At 45.1% G+C, this 23,188-nt stretch overlaps 1 protein-coding gene across 1 annotated transcript in view; it reads left to right on the forward strand.

Moving 5' to 3' along the window:
- Positions 1-23,188, forward strand: part of LanB1 (laminin subunit beta-1) — a 142,791-nt gene that overhangs the window by 59,585 nt on the left and 60,018 nt on the right. Inside the window, exons 15-20 of the mRNA XM_069325850.1 lie at positions 1,975-2,083; positions 5,085-5,135; positions 9,934-10,095; positions 10,749-10,869; positions 18,761-18,888; positions 21,949-22,144. Of these exons, the coding sequence (XP_069181951.1) occupies positions 1,975-2,083; positions 5,085-5,135; positions 9,934-10,095; positions 10,749-10,869; positions 18,761-18,888; positions 21,949-22,144 (767 nt within the window). The remainder of the gene's footprint in view (positions 1-1,974; positions 2,084-5,084; positions 5,136-9,933; positions 10,096-10,748; positions 10,870-18,760; positions 18,889-21,948; positions 22,145-23,188) is intronic.

Raw genomic sequence — 23,188 nt, forward strand, 5'->3', positions numbered from 1 at the left:
TGAATGTCCAAAATGAGAATGCAGATTGATGATACCTTACTTACTGAGGTTTCTTCTGCAGAAGAAAATGCTAGTCAGCACAATAACCCAAAATCCAGGCACTGCCATTTCATTTAACCCATATATCACTTTAAATTATTGTTTAGGTGTGATGTTCTCCTATTAACTGATGTGGCATTCTTGGGTAATAATTTGAGAAGGGCTTGTAAACCAGCAGATTGTGAAGGTTGAGAGACTTGTGAAGGACACTTGAGTGAAACCAACCCTGATATTTATATTTTTCATATAAGCTCTTATAATAACATTCATATTCTTCATATAATAACCTTTGCCTCAGCATAATGAAACAGCATATTATTGGTTCCTGCTAATGCCGTATGTTCTAATCTACATACGTGCTATCATTGTGAAGTATATGAACATATCGTCTGACAGGCGCCTGACAGCTGGGTGGACGGCGCTTCAAATTCGTAGTCCTGAGGTTCTGGGTTCGATCCCAGGTGGAGGCGGAGACAAATGGGCAAAATGTTTCATTTACCCTGATGCCCCTGTTACCTAGCAGTAAATAAGTACCTGGGAGTTAGACAGCTACTACGGGCTGCTTCATGGGGGGGTGTGTAACAAAAAGGAGGCCTGGTCGAGGACCGGACCACGGGGACGTTAATCCCCGAAATCATCTCGAGATAACCTCAAGAAGACGAGATCGCTCATTATTTAAAACAAAAAAAAAAGTAATCAGTAAAAATGTGTACTGTAGCCAACCATTCCATGAACATTCAGACTTTTCTGACCCTTTGTGCTGCTTTCATTGCCGTAGTAAACATACTACATCTTCTGAAGACCATGAAGGATAGAAGTATGAAGGAGATCTTAACTGTAAAGGCAATTAGAAGGATAAGCTTTGTGGAGGCTTAGTCAAACACTTGCTTATTACTCTACAGTCTTTCATGCTCAGACCTCTTCTCCAACTGTTATGTCAGACCACTACAAGTCGGTTATCCTACTCCATAGGAACAGCCAGTTTATCTGCTACATTCCTCAGGACATCCTTGGGGCATACATTTCATGTTGAGGGGTTCCTCAAGTGACATCAATCTCAGTGTAGTCTGCAGTCTCTGGAGTGAGCAGCTAACATTTAGTCTACCATTGGTTCTGTGAAGGCTCCTCCAAATGTCTGCACTCTCATCCCATCCCACTGGCACCAGTCTTTGTTGAGGTTGATGCCTGTTTGTTCTCGAGCTGACCTGAGCTCTGGTAAGGTTTTTCTAGGGGTCGGATTCTATTGGCACTTGCATCCCAATGGTTTTGATTGGCTATACCAGGCTACCTCTTCAGCAAGAGCATATTGTATATAGGTCACAGGTACTGGGGAGTCACTTGACAGAGTGGTTCAATTGGAGAAAAGCTGTTCGTATAAAGGTCTTCAAAGCTTGGGGCAGTTAAGATGGGAAGTTTTACACAAAACTCCAGGCCTTACTTTACAGTGTTTCTCAAACATATTTGATAGCAACCCTAATTACAAATTTGTGAGAAGGACCTGTGAATGTCTTCCAAAAGATCTGGACTCGAATCTGGCCTCCCTCAAAGAGGTGAAAGAGCGTCTGGAGATCAAAACTTTAACCTAGTCACCCATTTTATTGTAGTCAATGTCTTCCTCCTACACTGTAACTTTTCAGAATTTCTTATAAGTTTTAAAATCAATTCTGTAATAGGCCTTATCTAGGTCCTTGAGAGCCACTTAAAATTACTTCTCCTTTTTATAGTCATTCCTACTGCCCTTGTTTGAAAGATTAGATTATTCTCTATCAGTCTATTCATAGTATAAGAAAATAATCTTTCTCACATTAATGGTCAGAAACTAATATGAATAAACCTCCTAATATATTCTTTACTCTTCAAAATATTTATCCAAATATTTTAAGATCATGAAATTCGTGATTATTCATTTGTTGATGATATCTGAACTGTCTGTAGGTGTCGCCCACATGTCTCTGGTCGTCGATGTGACGTCCCTGAAGAAGGTTACTATGTGGCAACATTGAACTACCTTACTTATGAAGCTGAACTTGCACGGGGTTCTGAGGTTAGTTGATTGTTATATTTTAAATGGAAGTTACATATGCTGTATAATAGAGTTGTTAAATTGTTTTGCTTGGTATATATCTGGTGATAAAAATTTAAAAGCGCCCTGTATATGTTCTATAATACAGTACTCAGCATCACTTGAAAATATGGCACTGAATGAAATGAATCGCTTATTTTTGGACTGGTTCCATAGTTCTTTTGAGCCAGCAACATATATGGTTCACACACAATCCACCTGCCAGACTTGATCATTTGTTCACCCATAATGACCCGTTTCTTTAAATATAATCTGGCCATGTAGTTAGGGAAGAGTGACAGTGGTTAACTTTAACTATTAAGCTAACTTTAACTATTAAGCAAAAGAACAAATGTTAAACTTGACAGACTCCCCTCCAAGAGAGAATTCAAATATATTCACATCAGTTCTTGCTCTGCTAAGTACCAGTTGAGCAATTGGCTCCTATTCTGACTACTGAAGTCAAGTTTTGAATAAAATGAAATGCCTCTTTCTGTTGAGCTCTCAGAAGCTTCCTTGAGGTACTGAGGGCTGGTGCTGCCAAGCATTCAGTAGCTTGGTGCTGCCAAGCCTTAAGAATTTCACCAGTCCTCAAAGATCTACCATTGACTACCAGGAGCTAGGACCATAATTGGGCTCTCTATAAGGTAAGGTGAGGGAAGCTTAGAAATTGGATATTTACCTAAAACCTAGAAATAATCAACCAGAGGGAAATATGGAACTAATGAGGGCTCATCAGAAAAGAGATTTCTGGGAGGGTGCCATTAGTAGCTTCAAAAACTTTCTTGCAATGGTACCTTGGCAGAGGCGTCTATCATTTCCATCCAGAAAAAGATGGACATGGCTAACCCATGGGATGAGATGGCAGAAAAGGGTAGGTCCTAGGGCAGAGGTGTACCAGCCACATGCCAAATGGTGAAGAGCACCCCATGTGCAATGAGGCCCAGAGGGACAAAAAATAAACAAAATTAAAATGTGGGAAGCTAAATCCTTGGACCACCAAAAGGCCAGTCAGAAACTGTGGACAAAATAGGAAAGAAAGCCAATAAATAAGCAAAAACTATGCACAGCATCAGAGCAAGGACAGACTGCTCGCTAGCTGAAACAGACCACAGACTGCAAGAAAACGAATTGCCTTAGACCAGGGAATGGGGCAGCCAGAAAGGAAAAGCACCACCCCAAAATGGGCAGAGTCCCAACACTGATGGCAAGCATAACATCCTATCATTTGATAAATGTCTGAAGAAAAGGTAATACCAAGACCCCATGCCAGGAAACCACTGAGCAAAGGGACCAGGTGGGTGGACTGGGAACCTAGCCAGGGAAAACGTACATAGACCGAGGAAAAAATCTCTTGGCACACAGCACAAGAAAACCCCAGGGTGTAAATGGTTACAGTGATCAAGGTTATGTGTAGTGGAGATGGTTTCAATGATGAAAGTGGTGTGCAGGAAAGTGGTGATGATAGTGGGTAATGAAGATGTATCCATCATCTGATGGACACATCCTGGGGGGCCTGACAGCTGAGTGGACAGCACTTGGGGTTCATAGTCCTAAGGGTCTGGGTTCGATTCCTGGCAGAAGGCAGAAACAAATGGTCAGTTTCTTTCACCCTGATGCACCTGTTACTTAGCAGTAAATAGGTATCAGCCCGAAGCAGCTGGTATCTGCTTCGGGCTGGTATTGGAGATGTGTGCGTGTGAAAATTAGGATTAAGGACTTGTCTGAATTGCTATGCATGCTAGTGGCTGTACAAGAATGTAAGAACTCTTGTATATATGAATAAAAAAATAAATAAATAAAAGATAAAAAACAAAATCACTTGAGCATTGCCTGGTGGCCCCTCTAATACTATAATTTGATATCAATATTGCTTCGATAAAATACAATGGAACCTTGGTTTTCAAACTTAATTGATTCCAGAAAGTGATACAAATGCCCTAAAGTTTGAATACTGAACAATTTTTTCCCATAAGTAATAATGTAAATAGGATTAATCCATTCCAGACCACAAAATTAAATATATTAGTGCAATAATTAAGTGAAACATATGCTGACACACTACACACTTTACCTGCACTTAGGAGAGTTGATGGCATGTGGAAGGTGGTGTAGCAGAGGAAGAGATGTTTATTCTTTGGCAGGGGAATCCCCTACCATTATAACTTCTGGTAGTTGTGCTTCTGGGGTTCTTTCCCTTTTCTGTCTTTCTTTCTTTCCCTCGTTAGACTTGCTGGATGCTTTTCTTACAAGAAACTTGTCGAAGAATGATTGCTTTTGCCTGAACTTTAAAATGTTTCTAAAATGAGACATAGCATAAGTCATTCAACAGCTTTATAACACAGTTTGTCACAACTTTGTCAGGATGATATTTTCCAAGAAAACTTTACATTTCTCCCCATTTTGCACATGTTTCTATTATTAAAGAACTAGATACATAACAAACTTGTTAATGAGCAGACACACGGGCACAACTTTCATATTTAGCTATGAGGTATTTCTTCATCTGTCGTGGTTCTAACTATTTTTCTTCTTGCTCGGCTCTAATCACTAACTTTCTTAGGTAACATGGTGACTTGTTTACACTAAGAATATAAAAAATATCCAAAATCTTAGAGTAAAGTGAAGTGGGTTGGCTACTGAACGACAGCTATGGTGAAATTGATGCGTCAGGGATGCATGTTTACGTGTGAATGCCGAGCAAACGGACGAATACCGAACATGAACACGGCATTCGAATGCTGAAAATTTTGAATTGGGAGTAATTCGAATACCGAGGTTCCACAGTACTAGTTTTATGCATTGTGAGCACTTCAGAACTTGTGATGTCATAATAGTATTTGTTTGTACTTAGTTTTATGAGTACTGATTCATTACTGAATGGTAAGTTAACTACAGTATATCTTATTGTGTTAGTGTAGGATGATTAGAGCAAATAGGTAAGGATATGAATTATAATTTTATCTGTGAATATTTATTGCAGCTTTATTGTGAGGAGGCGAGTCTGTATGACTTCAGAAAATCCAGTGGAAATGTATGTATTTAGCTATTTATAAAAGGATTGTTGTGGTGTTGGTGCTTATTTATATAAACCATCTAACCTACGCAGAGAGAGAGATGTTGATCATTTACAATAGTTCGAATGCTGGGGATAATGCTTTAATGTTAGGCAGAGTTCCAGAATAAGGTAACTGGTGTTGGAATAGTCTTCAATAGCATCAGTGATATGACTGTTTCACTCCAAACTGTGCAGTCATATTTGAGAAACATGGCTAAATACAAAAATGTTGTTCAATACAATAAAGTATATTTTCTGTGGGGAGCTCCTTCAGCTCCCTGGAGCTATCGGACTGATATACGCTATATTAGTCTGGGGCTTCAGTCAATTGAGTTCTACCTATCGGGGACCATGAGCCAGAACTTGGGCCCCCCTTCCCCTCACAGACTGCCCTTTCTTTACTCAGGGAGTGTTTCACTTGTTTTGTTGGACCCACACGCTTGAATGGCGTGAGCCTGCCACCGTTCTGCAGGTTTATTTTGGGGGGCAATTTTGAGCCCCTCAGTGCGTACCTTTTTGCCCCTGTGCTTCCTCAGGATGTTGGCCTTCAGCAGCTGCACGGGCAGGTTTTCACCCTTTTGGTGACTTTGGTAGCTAAGGATTTTTGTTCCCGCGGGCATTTGGCCTAAGACTTGCGCTTCTTTGCCTTTTTGAGTTGTCCTCTGACTGGCTTGGGGAGGATGTGGAGGCGTCGAGTGCTGTGCCTTCGTCTGGGGCACTGGCCTCAGCGGCCAGGGCATTGACTGCGCTGTTGAAGCTCTTTATGCCGTAACTCCGGGAGGCAGCGTCTCTGTTCTTTGCCTCTCACCTCACGTGTCGCCAGGCCGTCCTTGCTTTCTTCTTGGAATCTACTTGGGTCCTGACTTGGATTTTCTTCACCCTTTTGTCTCTTGTTGTTTGCGGACATTGGTATGACTCGGTTTCTGCAGTCTAGTTGCCGTCCTCTTTCGGAGTTTTTGGTTCTTTGGGGTGGCCATTCTCAGGCCTCCCGGACGGGTCATGCCAGGGCCTGGGGTTCTTTTGGTTGAGGTGGGGCCTTGGTGTCAGTTTCAGAGCCGGTGCCTCCTTCAGAACCGGTGTTGTCTGGTCTGCACAATGCTCGCTCTGCTCGTCGGTCGGCTTTTCGTTAAGGGGCATCAACCCTTTTACGGTTTGCCGAAGGGGCTCCCCTCACAGATTACCAGCGGTGAATGTAATGAAACACCATTTTTTTGGGTGAGCCCCGGAGGCTCCCTGGCACCCTCCCTTCCTCCAGCTGCGCCGGCGGTGGATGACGTTTGCGAAAAACTAACAGAGAGGTAGAAACTCCCTACAATCCCAAGGAAACAAGCAAACATCACACTTTACTGCCGTGCCGCTCGTCCGCGCAGCCCTCCCCTCCCCAAGAGGGTCATGGTGGGGCCCCCGGGTCTCACCGTGCCGGCTGCCTAGCATCAGTTCGTAAGCTAATGTCAACCAGGACAGATGCTTCTCTGGCCTCGGTTTCCTAGGTGGTGTTTGCCTTCGTGGTGCTCACTGCTGTGTTTTTGTGTTGTATGGTGGCCAGGTGTTCCTCATCAGTACCAGGGCTACATGCACTTGGAGGCTTCCTTCCCTAAGCGACCTGTGAGTACTGCCTTTGCGTGACAGGGTTATCTTCCCTGGGGTGTTCGGGAACCATTCCCTGTAGAGGCTCTTGCTTCTCGGCATTTGCCTCGCTCTTGGGGCCAGCTGGGGCTTGGGGCCCTTGTTTTGCCTTGGGTAAGGACTGGTATTGTGCTGGGTAGGGCATCAAGGTGTTGCGCGACCTGCTACCTACACGGCGACCGGTTCCTGTTGCCTCTGGGGACGGTGTACTTTTGCGGGGTTTTTCTTTTGTTTTAATTTTCATTTGCCTGGTGGGGTCTGCCTCAGAGATTATACCATGAGTAGGATATGCTCACGGTATGGGGTTTTCTGGTGGTCCTTCTTTTTCTTTGTCTTCTTGTAGGTGTACTGCGTTCTTTGTTGTTGTGGTCTTGTTTCTCTTTCGTGGTGGTTCAGGGCCGTCTTCTGGCTGCATACCGTCGCCATGTCTCATGCGGCACTGGCAGAGCTGCTTCGGATTGCTCCAGTTTTGTTGTTCCTTCTGCACCATTCGCGGGCTGTCTCAGGCATTGTTCACCTCCGACCTGCTCGTGCTCCACCTGAGCCGTCCTGCTTTAGGGCAGGGTGCTCTTTTCTCTCTTCCCTTCGGTTTGTTGTGGTCCCTTCGGTTCCAGAGGGGTCCCTGGGGTTATTGCTGCTTGGTTGGTTTGCTGGGGTGTTTTCTTCTTGTGTCCAGTTGTGGCTCTCCGACGTTTTTTGTGCGCCACGGCCTCTGTGGTCGGGGCTGCACTTTCGGTTGGTCCAGTTTCCCTTCTTCCCTGTTCCCGGGTGTGGGTCTCTCGGGTCGTCTGCTGGGTCCTTCTGTCTATCTGGCCTGCGGTCTCTCCCCGTGCCCTTGACGTTCGTAGGTTTGCTGCGCTTACTGCCGTCTTGGGTGGCATGTCTGGGCTGACATTCGGGCACAGGGTAGTTTTGGTGGTCGTGCTGGGTCCTGGCTGCACGCTCCCTCGTGTATGTTTCTGGGCCTAGTCGGGCCTGTGTTGCCTTGGATCGGCTGTTGCAGCTTGTTGTCTCAACTTCATGTTGTGGTGTGAGCACCAACTGCCTCCCAGATGCGTCCCTCTGTTTTCGTCTTTGGTGAAGTAGCTCCGGGGAGCCATAGGTGCTTCCCCCAGAAAACCAGCATTGAATGTAATGAAACGCCATTTTCTGGGCGAGTCCTGGAGGCTCCCCGGCAACCCTCCCTCCCTCCCTCCCTCAGGTCGGCGTGTTTTTCGCATTTTTGATATTCGGCCTCGGAACTGAAGTGTGGATTGCCAACACGAGGGTCTGGGACCCCCCTTTCCCCTCCCGGGGAGGGGGGGGGGGGAGCTATGCAGACATGCGGTGCGACTCGTGTGACATAATGCTTGTTTGCTTGTTTTTCTTTTGGGGAGTTCTGTCCACTCGTTTGGGGATTTTCGTTGTTTTAACCAGAATAGGGGTTTGTTTTGTAGTGCTTACCTTTCTGGGTGCCTGTCCCGGTCAATGGCAGATATAGAATGCTCCAAATCACATGTGCATTTCTATGGGCCATTGCTCCTTGTGCCTCTGTGAGGGGGGCCAGGTTCTGGCTCGTGGTCCCTGGTAGGCCTAAAACTCCACCCACATCGACTGATGCAAACTAGTTAGGGTATCCATATCAGCTGGATAGCTCCGGGGAGCCTCCGGGACTCGCCCAGAAAATGGCGTTTACATTACATTCAACGCTGTTTTTTTTTTTATACATTTTTGGTGATTTGCTTTTGTTTTTGTGTGGTGTGTTTTTTGGTTTTGGTTTACTAACTAAATCATTTTAACCACTGTGATGTGCTGAGTTCATTGTGACATTCCCCTTGTGTGCATGAAATCAAGTGTTCCCCAAAATTTTTGTTTGTTTGTAAAATGATAAATTCCCTTCCCTAAACATGTCTATGTAAAAATAAATACCAAATTCCACTTACTTTGGCTGTGTGGACGTGGACAAGGAGTGCTGTGACGTCATCACAGGCTGGTCGGCCGTGTGTGAAGCTCCCAGAGGCGGTCACGTGGGCCATTCAAGCTCCGCGAGTTGCCACAAATATATTTTCAATTATTTGTTCTATGTATTTCCAATTTTTTTTTTTTATCGTATATGTTGCGTATTTGTGTCCTTTACAATATGCATACAATAGAACGTTCATACTCGTTAAAAATTCACTAAAATTACACTATATGTACAGTTTCACACACTATTTACACAGTTTGAAATGCTTGCCTAGTCATAATGAAGATGCTATATTATAGTTGGATAATATTTCCAATATAGCAACTTTGATCAGATTTTCTGCTTTATTAATTAATTATGATGGTATTGCAGTAATACCTAGAAGGCCTTAATATTTTTTCATGCTCCTCATGACACTTTATTGTTGGTAACATTTTATTAAGAAATTAGCTATTTAACTTCATTTAGCATGTTTTTTTGGCATATGACATTCTATTCAAACTTGGCAGGCCTTAAAAGCTCAAGAAAATATCTTGCAATGACTATTTTAGATATACAGGTGTAGCTGTTTCATCTTTCAGTGGCAGGCATTCTCTATGTATATATGAGGGGCTTATAAATCTCTGTGAAGCTTCAGAAAACATTGCAAGGGATGTATTGTATATGTATAATTGTTAATCAGTAGTTTTGTGCCTAGAAGCATTGCCACACGGAAAAAGGTAATTTTAAATAATAAATGCAAGGTTCTGATCACACCAGGCTCTGGTACTTTCTCTTGAGAAAGTGAATTACTGCACTAGAAAAGGCTGATGAGGCTAATCTTGCGTCCCTATGGTGCTTTTATAATGGGTTTACTACATTTAGAGTATGTCTTCTTTATTATAGTGTCTTTGGGATTTCATCTGATATTCAAATGGTGATAGCTATCATGGAAATGGTTTTTCTCTTGAGCAGCTATAGACTTCTTATCTAAATAAAATAAATTGTTTTCTATTTACATGTCTTTCATCTTTGAAATAGGAAATTATAGAAGTTTCCAATTTTGTGTGTGCTCTCTTGTTACTATTATTAATTTTTTTTTAGGAATTTACTATTATAATATGATAACCCATTCTTTAAAATGAGTCTTTGTAAATTCTATAATGCCTAGTATATTAACATATAGTGTATTTTTAAGCTGATTTATTCAATTTTTACACATAGAATTGTCAAGTTGTGATGAGGGAACCATATCGTGATGGACGAGTGACCAGCTGGACGGGCCTGGGCTTCATGAGAGTGTTTGACAATTCCTACCTTGAGTTTGAGATTGAAAACATTGAAACAAACATGGAATATGACCTTGTCATTCGCTACGAACCTCAGGTAAAAAGTTTAAATTTGTTTGTGTGCTGAATGTTGGTGCACTATGATAGGGGTTCTTTACTGGAAATATCCATACCCAAGGGGTATGAGATCCAAATAATGGGGATATAGGATTTAATCTTTGAACTATTTTTTTAAGTTGCTAGATTAGAATTAATTCATTTTTTTTTTAAATTCTAATTATTTTTGTTCAGCTGTTCTATTCCTAGTTATCTAGGTGCAAAAATAAAAATTAAGGCTATTGACATTTTTTAACCCCTGGACTATGCACCTGTTAATAGCTGTCAATTCTCCCTCCAACATGCAAGAAAATAATAATAATTTTTCTCCCAGTATTTAATAATAATAATTTTTTTCTGGGATACTACTACTACACCCTCGAGGATTCCTGAGGCTTCCATTGAAGCTGAACCGGGGTTTTACACAATTTTCCCCATGCACTCTGGCTCTGTTGTCCAATAACTCTACCTCTCATGCCCCTCTTTTAGTACACAGAGAAAATATGTATTCTTATGCATCTGGGAACACACCCAGTTCATAGGTTTGAATTCTCATCATGGCTTCTGTGGATTTTTTTATTATTACCATATTTAATTTTGTTTATTTTTTAATTGTTTATAAATCTCTGATATCAAGTGTTTAATTTTCAACAGTTTCGTGGGGAATGGGAAAATGTTGTGGTGACCATCGAACGTCCAGAGCCTATTGATCCAAATGGACCCTGTGGAAATAGCCGACCAATAGATGACCAGATGAGACTTAGTCTACCAGACAGTATGCACTTACATTTTTTGTGTGTCTAAGTAATCTTAACCCCAGCACTGCATAGCTGTTTTGTGTGATAATTTCATGCTGCAGTTGTTAAGAAATTAACATTAACTGAAAATTAAAAAAAAAAAGAGTTGAATGTAATGAAATGCAATTTTCTGGGTGAGTCCCGGAGGCTCCCCGGAGCTATCCAGGCTGAATGGATATATATAACTTTCTGGCATCAATCAAAGTGCTTGGAGTTCTTGCCTACCAGGGACCACGAGCCAGAACTTGGCCCCCCCTCAGAGAGGCATGAGGAGCAATGGCCTATAGTAACTCCCCTTGTGGTTGAGAGCATTCTATTTCTGCCATCGACCGGGATAGGCACCCAGAAAGGTAGGCGCCCTAAAACAAACCCCTATTCTGGTAAACATATTGCTATCAAAAGCCGAACGAGTGGACAGAACTCCCCCCAAACAAAATTATCAAACTAACATGACGTCATCACATCACCACGCCGCCGTCTGCGCAACCCCCCTCCTCGGGAGGAAGAAGGGGGAAGGGGGAGCCCCAGACCCTCTGTGCCGGCGATCCAACCGACAGTTCTTAGGCTGGATGTCAAAACACGCGAAAAACACTGCCGACCAGAGGGAGGGAGGGATGCCGGGAAGCCTCCGGGACTCGCCCAGAAAATAACGTTTCATTACATTCAACGCTGGTTTTCTGGGGGAAGCCCTGTCGGCTCCCTGGAGCTACCTCACCACAGATAAGGAAAAGAGGGAAGGATCCGGGAGGCGGAGGCAACACGCCCTAACACAAAAACAAGACCACAGACGAAACCAAAGGACCCCACAGATGACCCGGGAGACCCGAACCCCAAAACAGGAAGAAGAGAAGGAAGGGAACCCGGGCAAATCAAAACACGTCCACGGCCCCAGAGGCCAAGACGTATAGAGAACAGCGAAGAGCCTTAACTGAACACAACAAATGAAGCACCCCTGGCCTGACCAACCAAGCAGCAACCCAAGGACCCCTCCGGAAAATAGCAGACCCAACAATCACCCGGAAAGGAGGAGACAGCAGCAAACGAACAACCTACCACTAGGACTAAACGAGGCAGAAAAAACACAGGTGCCGGAGGAGAGCCAGAAACTCCCCGACCCGACCCCCAGAGGTCAACGGGCGCCAGAAGGGCAGGAGCAGGCCAGAGGTGAAACAACGCACAAGACGGCAAGCGAAATGAAGCAGAAGGAACAGCAACACTGAATGCAAGCTGGAGCGGCCCCACCAGCGCATCCCGATATGAGGCAATAGTACACGGCACCAGACGACGGTCCTGGAACAACCCGGCGAGAAAGACAAGACAACCCATCAGAGACTGAAGAACCCTTCGCAGTGATAGGAAAACCGGAAGGACTGCCAGGAAACTACACACTACCGCCAAGACAAAGCTCGCAGGTGGAAGACCAACAGCAAAGCCACCAGAGCCCACACAAGCGACGAAAAACTTGAGACAAAAACCCGAGACGCGAAGACTCAAGGGGAAGAACAAACCAGCCTCATACAGGGCTGGACCAATCCACAAAAAGAGGCGAAGCCATGGGAAAACCCCTCAGGATCGGAAACCGAGCAAAGCAGTGCCCCCCAGCCAAGGCTGGCAAAGAACCAGAAGGAATGGCCACTAGGGAACCAGGAACCCAATCCTGACGAACCAGAAAAGAACCAACCCGGGCAAGCAGACACGCCTTGTTCGGGAGGAATCCCCCCCCCCCCCAGGACCCCTGAAGAACCAACAAGGCTGAAAACTGAAGAGCCAGGGGCCCAAGCAGAGGCCAACAAGGAAAACGAGCACCACAAACTAAAGAGAGATGCGAAGCGAAAAACGACGATCCTGGAACCCGAAGGAGCAGAGCTACCAGCTCCACCAGGGAAGAATGACACACGCATCTCCTATGTATACATGAGAACTACTCAGGATGTGTACTGCAGGAGAACAAAATGTACACTGTCATTTAAGCGACAAAACAAAAATGTACACTTTTGTACACAAAACGATTTGTTCACAAAAATGTACGTTATAGAAAATGGCAGGAGTGGTGGACCAGAAGTCTACAAACACCTGCAGACATTGCAACACAGAAGCTTGCAGTGAGATACAAGGAAAACGGGAAAGAACTAAGTTCCATAACCAAACACCGGGGCAGTCCAAAATCAGGGAACTGAACATGGACAGAGGCCCACCCCAGTACCTAACATGAGTATAGCCAATAAGCACCGACCAAGATACATAACCATGTGTAGCAGAAAGGAAGGAATAACGGAAATAGGCAAGGAAAAAACCCGAATTACGGACAAAGCAGCGGCCGGGAACGCACTCTACACGACCAACTACATCGTGTGTTGCGGTTGGTCGCACATACAGAGGTACACCATGGATAGAAGGGTGCAGCCAGGCACTGAAGATAGGCAAGAAAGGAGTGTCCAGAGATCGGAGACAGAGGCAGTGAATGAGGGCACAGGAAACACGGAATGAGGGAACAAAGGAGTGTCCAAATATCGAGAAAAGACCCAGGTGCCAAAATACTAAACAAAAGGCACCGAATTCGGGGCTGTGCCCCACAGTATAATGAAGAACAAGACACAGACAAAGTAAGGTCACAGTAAGACGCACGCTAAGTGTCCAAGCAAAACACTCAACACCGAACACCCCACTGAAAAGTGAGAACCAGCGCCTGCCCGACAGAGTCGCCAGATAGGACAATCTCATCTGCAGAACAGAGACACTACCGTGTCAAGACACAGCTGTGCCGTGCAATGTACCAGGAGCATCCCTAGTAGAGAATGTCCAGAGGTGCGTGCCCAGTAGAAGGTGAGGTGCATGCAGTACAGAGGCGGAGGAGGCGCCACTCTGAGCCGCCCCACACCCAGAAGCAGAGAAAAGAACTGGATATACCACCACACATAAAATCCAGAACATCCCAAGAACCCAGGGAGTTATGGCTGGAAATAAGAGGAGCGAGAATGGCGTAGAATCCGCGAGAAAGAACAAAGAACACCAACACATGTGTACACCGCCCAAAACATTCCCCCCCCCCCCCCCCCCCGGCACCTGCGCCTGAGGACAGAACCGCATACCCGCCTTCCGAGGAGGGATCCAGCAAGGCGTACGGAATGAATAATAGGAATGGCAAGACTGGAAAGAGAGTCAGTGAAAATAAAATAATGTTGAAAACAAAATCAAAAGAAGACGAGAAGCACTTAAGAGGACCAACAAGCCCGAGAAAAGACTAGAGGGAAGCCTCACCGAAAGTCAACAGACTTTCCAATAATATTGGAAGCATTGACGAGTTCCACGAACCAATGAGAACTGTGAAAAGCAAGCGCAAATGCACAGAGGCACATATGGCCTAAGAGACCTCTGACCAAGGTACATGCAGGGATCCTGATACGAAGGGAACATGTATGCAACACAAGCGCGAAAGGGAATGGAAAGGGGAGAAAAGCCCCCCAGGAATGACAGTACCGATGGACCCGAAGGGACACGGAACCGAACCCAGGGAGGGGTAGACCTGAAACCTACACGAACGCAGAGGGGAAAGGAAAAACCGCACTGAGGAACTGCAAGCCCCGCTCAGAGGGTACAAAAACCCAAGCGGGACAAAATGGGGCCTAGGCCCCCCTGGCCACCCCCTCCCAAACTCTGGGAACCTCTACGGCAGGACCCAGGGCCGAGCCATCCCCCCATAGCCCCAGTCCCACAAGGAAAAGTCGGGGCAGCTGTACAAAACACTAAGGAAGGGAGCCCACTGGTCAGACCCAAATGGCACAGCTGGAGGAACAGGCTTGAATGTCTCCGCTGCCACCCCGGAAGATGAAAACCCCCGAGACCACTCGAGTCTCAACCCAACCAGACCCCTGCCCCAACCCTGAAACCCGCCGGCGGGTCGGAGCCAGAAGCAAGGGGAAGGAAGTATGCACAACAGAAGGGAAAGGACTAGGAGAGGATGGAATCAGAGCCGAAGCGACTGCCACCCCCAAGTCCAGACCTTGAGAACCTAAACGGGGCAGTCTCGGGGCATCCGGGGCCGCAACCAACCAACCGTGATGCAGCAACCTAACCTAGCATGCAACGCCGAAGCTGCCTGCACCCGCATATCATGAGCAGTGACTCGGGTGAACGAGAGCACGTACAGACAAAACACGTCACACGATTCTGGGTCAAAGAATCACCGACCCAACAGGCAGCATGGCGGAGGCACTACTGGTGAGTGTCACCCTGAGACAATGGGACAGAGCAACCGTTAAACTCGCAAGATGTGAAGGGGGGCTCAGGGGTCACATCCATCAGACCATGTAGCCCCATTGGGGTTTCCCAGGGGCCCTTAACCTTGGTTACACACTAAGCCCAGGCAGGGTACTGCAAACCAGCGCCCAAGTCTACCAAACAAACTTCTAAACGCTGAACCCCGAGAAGTGTCCACTCACAGAGGCCAAGCTGGGCGTACCACCAAAACAGAAAATATATATATAAATACTCCTAGAACAGCAAAGGGGGGCCAAAAAGGCAGACCCCCCATCAGGCAAAAGAAAACAAAAACAAAAGAAAACCCCCGCAAGAGGACAACGTACCCAGGCGAAACAGAGCCGGCCGCTGTTATTGATTAAAACTAGCTGTGCAGTACCCCGTGCCCCTACCAGTGACGAAAACTACCTCCTACCCAGAGACAAACAAGGGCAACAAAATCCCAGCTGACTCATAGGGTAACCAAGTACTGAGCAGTAAAGGACACAGCAGATGTAGATCCCAAGGTGACTTGTGGAAGATGGCCCCAAGCCCCAAGGGCAGTATTTACAGGGCACCTAGGGAAGAGAGCCCTAGGTGCATGCAGCCCAAATACTGTGGAATATTTCACTTGGCTCACACACCACCTGTAGAGACAGCTCACACCACAAGGCACAGAACTGAAACAAAACCGGAGCCAGAGGCACCCATAGAGGCAGAGGCATAGACGCGATAAAGCACCTAAATTATTGGGATCGTCTCAAAGCCCTCCAAATGTACTCACTAGAAAGAAGACGAGAGAGAGATATCAAATAATATACACCTGGAAGATACTGGAGGGCCACGTACCAAATCTACACAGTAAAATAACAACGTACTGGAGTGAACGATATGGAAGAAAATGCAGAATAGAACCAATGAAGAGCAGGGGTGCCATAGGCACAATCAGAGAACACTGTAAAAACATCAGAGATCCACGGTTGTTCAGCACCCTCCCAGCAAGCATAAGAAATATTGCCGGAACAACTGTGGACATCTTCAAGAGGAAACTAGATTTATTCCTCCAAGGAGTGCCGGACCAACCGGGCTGTGGTGGGTATGTGGGCTTGCGGGCCGCTCCAAGCAACAGCCTAGTGGACCAAACTCTCACAAGTCAGCTTGGGGAGTAGAAGAACTCCCAGAACCCCATCAACCAGGTATCACCCGACTGGCCAGGAATCACCCGACTGGCCAGGAATCACCCGACTGGCCAGGAATCACATCAGCCAAGAAGTCAGTTGGATCGCCGGCGTGGAGAGTCTGGTGGAAAGACGGCAACACAGCGACGTGATGACATCTTGCTAGTTTGATAATTTTGTTTGAGGGGGTTCTGTCCACTCGTTCGGCTTTCAGTAGCCATATGTTCACCAGAATAGGGGTTTGTTTTGGGGTGCCTACCTTTCTGGGTGCCTATCCCAGTCTATCCCAGAAATAGAATGCTCCCAACCACAGGGGGGGTTTCTATAGGCCCTTGCTTCTCGTGCCTCTCTGAGGGGGCTAGGTTCTGGCTCGTGGTTCCCGGTAGGCAAGAACTTGAAGCTCTTTGACTGATGCCAGAAAGTTATACATATCCATTCAGGTTGGTTAGCTCCAGGAAGCCAACGGGGCTCCTCCCCAGAAAAGTCAATACTGTATTGCCAAATTCAACAATTTTAATTTCAAATCATAGAGAAAAAATAAAACATTATTTTAATGCTAAAATAAAATAATTTTTGCTCCGCCCATTAAGCGCCTTAAGGCATTATGTGCAGTGCAATGGTTAATGTATCATACATATAAATACTGTACTAGATTTTAATAAATGAATGGCAGTACTCTACACAATTAAGGTACTTGTATATGAATTCAAATTTAAGGAACATCACAAGTAATAGACTGTATCAGGTGACTTGGTTAACTTTATTCCACCTTTTCCCTCCATCTCTTCCTCACACCTTTGCTTGCTTCTCTCAATAACTTCCCTGTCATCCCTCTCTCCTCACCTCCCACTCTTCCCTTTCATTCCTTTCCTGTATCAGTTCTTTCCTCTACCCTTATAATGTGTAAATATATCATTTATTCATTACTAATGTGATATTAGGAAGCTTTGGGTAGCTTCTTAGGAAGCTTTGAGTGAATTTGAGTAGCTTTGGGTAATTAGACGGACCCGTTGAGCCTGCTCTTAGTAACTGCAAATTTGTTGGGTGTTTGATACCTTTGCTATGTGGTGACGATCATTCTTCCCCCACCATGCTGCCTGTTGGGTTGGTGATACTTATGACCCTGAATCCTGTGGGGTTTGTTTCCCACAAGTTTTGATCCTCTCTGATGGTGCTTCTGAGATGGAAACTTATCAGGCAGCTATTGGCTCATGGGCTATGTTTTCCCAGGTTCAGCATTTGTGGCTTTGTGCTCAGTTGGATGCCCCAGAATTGCTCCGTGTAGTGTTTAGGGGCCCCTTTAATTGAAGGTGTTGTGATAACCACATTGGCTCTGTTCATGCCTCCTCATCCATTCTTGGCAGGTATGGTATGCCTTGCTTCTGTTCCTCTCCACATCCCCTCCCCTGCTTCTGGCTTCAAAGTGTCTGAGGGTTTTGGGGTCAGGGCAGGGTTTAGCTCCGGGTGTAGCTCGGCAAGTTCTGGCGGTTGTCCCTTCTCAATTGCACAGGCAGTCGAGTGGCCCCGGGTTACTTGGTGGTTGGTAGACTGACATTGAATTCAAGCATTGAATGCAATGGGACACCCCGTTTCATAGGTCCTTGGTAGCTTTCTGGATCTTCAGTGCTCATATATTGAAGCCTTAAGAATTGCACTAGGTCTCGGAGATGCATGCTGGCCAGAATGTGACGCACTCAATGAAGCTAGAATATTTTGTGGATCAAAGATCTACCCAAATCAAAGAAAAACCAGCCAGAAAATATTTCAGCTATTGAAATAAAGAAAGCTTTTGGTTTAAATATATAAGTTAATGAAGATGCATATAAGATGATTGATGCTGTCTGTGAACAAACCTGCTTTCTCCTTTCTCATGGTGTTGGATAGTTTATTTTTTGGACAGATTGTGAGAGTGGTGACTGGCTGGCCAAGCTTGGGCTGCCACATCAAGGCAGGATTGCTCAGTGGTAACACTTTCATGTTCACAAAGTAATCACAAATAACGTGACTGCATCAGTGAGAAACTCAGTAGAGCCTGTGATGCGTGGGAACACCCACCACACAGGTTTGAATCCTCATCACGGATCCAACAAATTTTCTCACTTTACATGTTGTTGTGAGGGGGTTAAAATTTTCTTCCAAACACTTCCTTATTCTGTTGTGCTTGTGTTTTTTGTAAGATTTGGATTGATCTTTAATCTACAGGATCCACTCATATCTTTGAAGGACCAGATTCTAGTCCTGGTTCTTAGCAAGCACTTATGAGCCTCAGAGGTCTGTTGTTCCCCCAAGGCTTTAGTTACTTCTAGGTTGTAGCTTAGTTGCCACCAGAAAGAGGTGCTTAGTTACATTCAAAGCTAAACTTTTACACTAATTTGTTATCCTTACTAACTTCTATAGTTATTTTACTAAACTTAAAATGTTTTATAAAATATTTATAAAGTGTTTTTGGTCACAGGTCAGCGGCAAGTAACAGTATTCCCACCTGTGTGTTTAGAGGCTGGAAAGCGGTACAAAATACGAATTGACTTTAGTCGATCAAATGCTCGAACAGATTCTCCCTCTGCATCCATCCTTGTTGACTCTGTAAGTACAGTATATTGTATGTAGTAGTACTCTTCTATATATATTTCCCCATTTGGTGCATTACTCAGTAAACTACTGGGAGTGCCTGAAATTTCTCAAAATGTAGGCTACTTACCATCCTGTAAGTGACAAAAATGTATCATTCATTACCTAGAAATTGCTGATTCTAAAGATGCATGCAGAAATATTAAGTTAACAATAACACTTGTTATATTTTTCAGGCAGTTGCCACTATGTGTATGATCGTTTACATCAGTTCATCTAGTCCTGCAGATGAACTTATGGGTGGAGTCCCTGGTCCTCTGAATCTCGTAATGGAGTGTCTCTCATCCTCCAGGGATCTGAGATTGGCCTGGGTTTTGTGTGGGGCATTGCAGATTCCACTTTTGGGTTCTTCCTTACAATCTGTTCTTGGCACCTAAGATGTTTTCCAGATGACATGGGTCATGGATTTTCTGCTTCATCTTTGGGAGATTTGCCTCTTGATCTACTTCAATGACTGGCTGATTTGGACTTCCAGCTGGTCATTTTGTCTGGTGGCCAGGTTTCTTGTTTTATTGCCATTGGCAGGGCTTTGGTTTCATTGAACCTGGTTGGTGTCCATTCTTTGCTGACACCAGCCCTTGTTTGGCTAGCATATCATTTCTGTTTTGCAGTGAGGATCACTGGAACTTCTCATCTTGATCTTGAGTAGTTATGCTGTGGTCTGACTCTTGCCTGCATGGTTTTTGGCCATGAGTATTCTTTCACTTTTCTTGGGTCCATCATATGTCGACCTTGGCAGCCTTCTGGAAGCTTCTCTGTTGCTACCACCTATGTCTTACTGTAAACAGTGTTGCTCCTCGATTCAGTGCAGTTCTATGCTTCTTTGTACTTGAAGGGATGAACACCTGTCCTTCCCTCATGCTGTTGCTCCTCTGGCACTATTTCTGTTCCTGGCTACCTTGGCGATCAGCTAAGTTTTTATGTCTGCCACTCGCACCAGTTTCTGAGTCAGCAGCAGTTTTAATACTGTAAGGCTTTCAACAGAGTTTCATGTAAGAGGTTGTTCTGGAAACTGAAACATACTGGAGGAGTCACAGGGGTTTGGAGTTTCAAAGCGTTATATGACAAAGAGTGCTGGGAAGACGGGACACCACGAGCATAGCTCTCATTCTGTAACTACACTTAGGTAATTACTTAGGTAATTACAGGGAGGCTTCTAACATGGATGAAAATTTTTCTAGCTGAGAAGGAAAATGAGGACAGTAATCAAAGGCAATGTGTCAAACTGTGATAAATGATTAATACTGTAATAATTCATTATGTTGGGGGACAGGCAGCCAGTGTGTATATATACATGTTAAGCTTATATTGTGGTTCCTTCCCATGGTCAAATTACTAACCCACCCCAGGATGCAATCCCACAATATGCTGACTAACTCCTGGGGTACCTATTTTCTGCTAGGTGAACGAGTGCATTAGGTGATGGGAAACAAGCCCAATCGTTTCTGTCCCACCCGGGATTCAAGCCCGGAATTTCCGATTGTGAGTGCCTTTCTCTTCCTTGGAGGCTCTGTTTTTTTGGCTCCACTCCAACTGCACATTGGTGGTTTCTTGTCTACTCTGGAGTGGGTTGGTACAGTCTCTTCTGTTGTGGCTTGGCATTGGAGCAGGACACACTATGCAGTGCATGTGGGATGTTGACTGTGCTTGTGGATGGTCTTTCTTGATTCTGTCCCCTTACGAAGAGGTGGACAGTCACTGGCATATCCTTTTGTTGGTTGGGCAAGCCACTCAATTGTCTACTGGTTGCCCTCTTTTTATCGGCATGGTCCCAGAGGCATGTGTTTATCATCCAGTTCCCAGGGTTGGAAGGTGCAAAAGGTTGATTTTGCATGTTCTGGAGTTGGTAGGAACTGTACATTTTCCTTCAAGTTCAGCTTCTTCCCCTCCCCATCTTTTCTAGACAGGAGCCATCTGTAGACAGTGCCCTTCTGACTCCTTGGTGGCCATCCCAACATTGGTTACTGAGCCTATGGGTCCTGTGTCCAAACCAGCGTGTTTTGCCATGGCTCCATCTCTTAGAGGATCATTTGGGAGATATTCCTCAGTGGTTTAAACCTCTCTGCCACTCTTAATGTGTGAGCTTCGAGTTAGTTGTGCCACCCGCTGTATGGAGAATGGGTGGCGAATCATCTGGTGTCACATTTGCTGCTGTTTTCTCAGCTTCAGTGTGAGGTGGCTTGGTATGACTTTTCTCTTCCTGCCTCTCCACTGTCTGTCATTGGTGCTTTTGTCTTTCTTGAATTTTTTTTTGGACCATTTGATGCTGAATGTGGCTACCTTTTATGGTTTGTCTTTGGCAGAGCCACTCTTGTTGGTACTCGATGTGGGTGTTATGTCTTTTCCTTTTCAGAAGTCTCATGGCTTCTTTCATCTTCAGCTGGCTCATTCTCTAGCTGAGCCTTCTTGGTCTATGGACTGGGTGCTTATTTTTTCTTTAGTTTTCCCTTGTTTCCCCTGTGTCCTCCTTGATTCAAGACATCTTTTTTTAAAGTTATCTACCTATTGGCCTGTGGTTCTTGTTTGTTTTGTGAGCTTTATGAATTCCTCTAGTAGCAGGGAAGAATTATTTTGGTAGGAATTTTATATATCTTATTTTGGTCCTGGAGGTTGATACCTTAGTCTCCATTATTTTAAGCCTGTTTTCGGGTGTCGAATGTGACTGCAGGTTTCTGTGGGGGTTCTTTGATGGTTGAGGCTTGGTAACTCCAGCTGGCTGCTACTGTGCTTAGCTCAGTAGCTGCCAGCTACTGAGCTAAGTTTACTTATCCATCATCTCTGACAATACAGCTTGCAAACAGTGTCTTATCAGGCATTGGGGGAAAGGTCAGAAGAGCCTTGTGATGTGACTGTGGCGAAGTGCTCTTTTTGGTTCCTGGCTCAGTGGAGCATCCAAGGGGTCTTGTCTTGGAAATTTACTTGAATTTTTTTATTTTTTAGTATCCATGTGGGTTAGGCTGAAATATACTTATCTGAAAGTTAAGACACCTAAGTTATTTAATTTTTTTATTTCAGATCATGCTGATTCCAAGGGCTGAAAAATTGCCATTTTATTCTGGCTCTTTAGAAAATGATGATCTTCGCTATGAATATGAGCGATATCGCTGCAGTGAAAGCTTCTATGAAGGGCAAAATCTTGCCACAGTCCCTGAAGTCTGCACAGATAACCACTTTGGCAGCATTGGCTTCTATGTATATGGACAGGCTTTCTGTAAGATGATAAAACAATTTACTTGATAAAATGTTTTAATATTTTCTTAATATTAAATAATTTATATATAGCACAGTGCATGTCATATTGTATGTTTGCCTATTTATAATTGGTTTTCTGCCTGTCTGTTTTGCATACGTCTGTCATTAGATATGTTTAGAGAAGGCCCATGTCATCCCCCTTTCTGCCCCCACCCAAAAAATCCCATTTTCTGTGGAGAGTCCCTTTTGCTCCCAGGAGCTTACTGGGCTGATATGTATGTATTAGACCATGGCATCAGTCAATTCGATGGAGTTCTAGCCTACTGGGGACCACGAGCCAGGACCTGGCACCCTTAGAGAGGCATGAGGAGCAATGGCGTATAGAAGCCCCCATGTGGTTGGAAGCATTCTATGTCTGCCATCTACCAGGTTAGGCACCCAGAAAGGTAGGCATCACAAAACAAACTACAGCTGGTTAAAAATTGCAACTGAAATTCAAACTAGTAAGCAGAACTCCACAATCCAAAAACAAGCAAACAAGCATGACGTCTCCATTGCCGCCGTGCCACTGTTTGTGTAGCTCCCTCCTCCCTGGGAGGGGGAAGGGGGAGCCCCAGACCCCTCACGCTGACTATTTGTCAGTTCTGAGGCTGATGTGTTGATTGGCGGTTGTTCGACTCTGGCTCCAATCTCTGAGCAGTGCTGTGCCTAGCGGTGTTCTTCTGCTCTGTGGTGGTGTGAGCGCCAGGTGTTATTCAAGAAGTACTGGGGTTGTGCGCCTAGGGTCAACCTCCTTAAGTGCCCTGTAAGTACTGCCCTTGCAGTTTGGAGTTACCTTCTACAGACTGTTCAGGGACTACTTCCGCAGGGTTCTTTTGCTGATCGGGGCTGGGGAGGAGTTGACTTTAAGGGTTTGGGCCCCATTTGACCCCACTTGGGTGTTAGTACCCTCGGCATGGGGCTTGTTGTTGCAGGGGGAGGGGTTTTCTTATCTCCCCCCTCCCTGTATGAGTTTGATAAGAGTTCAGCTCCTCCCCAGATTCGGTTCCGGGTTTCTTTGGGT

This window comes from Procambarus clarkii, chromosome 17, assembly GCF_040958095.1.
Source record: "Procambarus clarkii isolate CNS0578487 chromosome 17, FALCON_Pclarkii_2.0, whole genome shotgun sequence".
NCBI classification, from domain to species: Eukaryota; Metazoa; Arthropoda; class Malacostraca; order Decapoda; family Cambaridae; genus Procambarus; species Procambarus clarkii.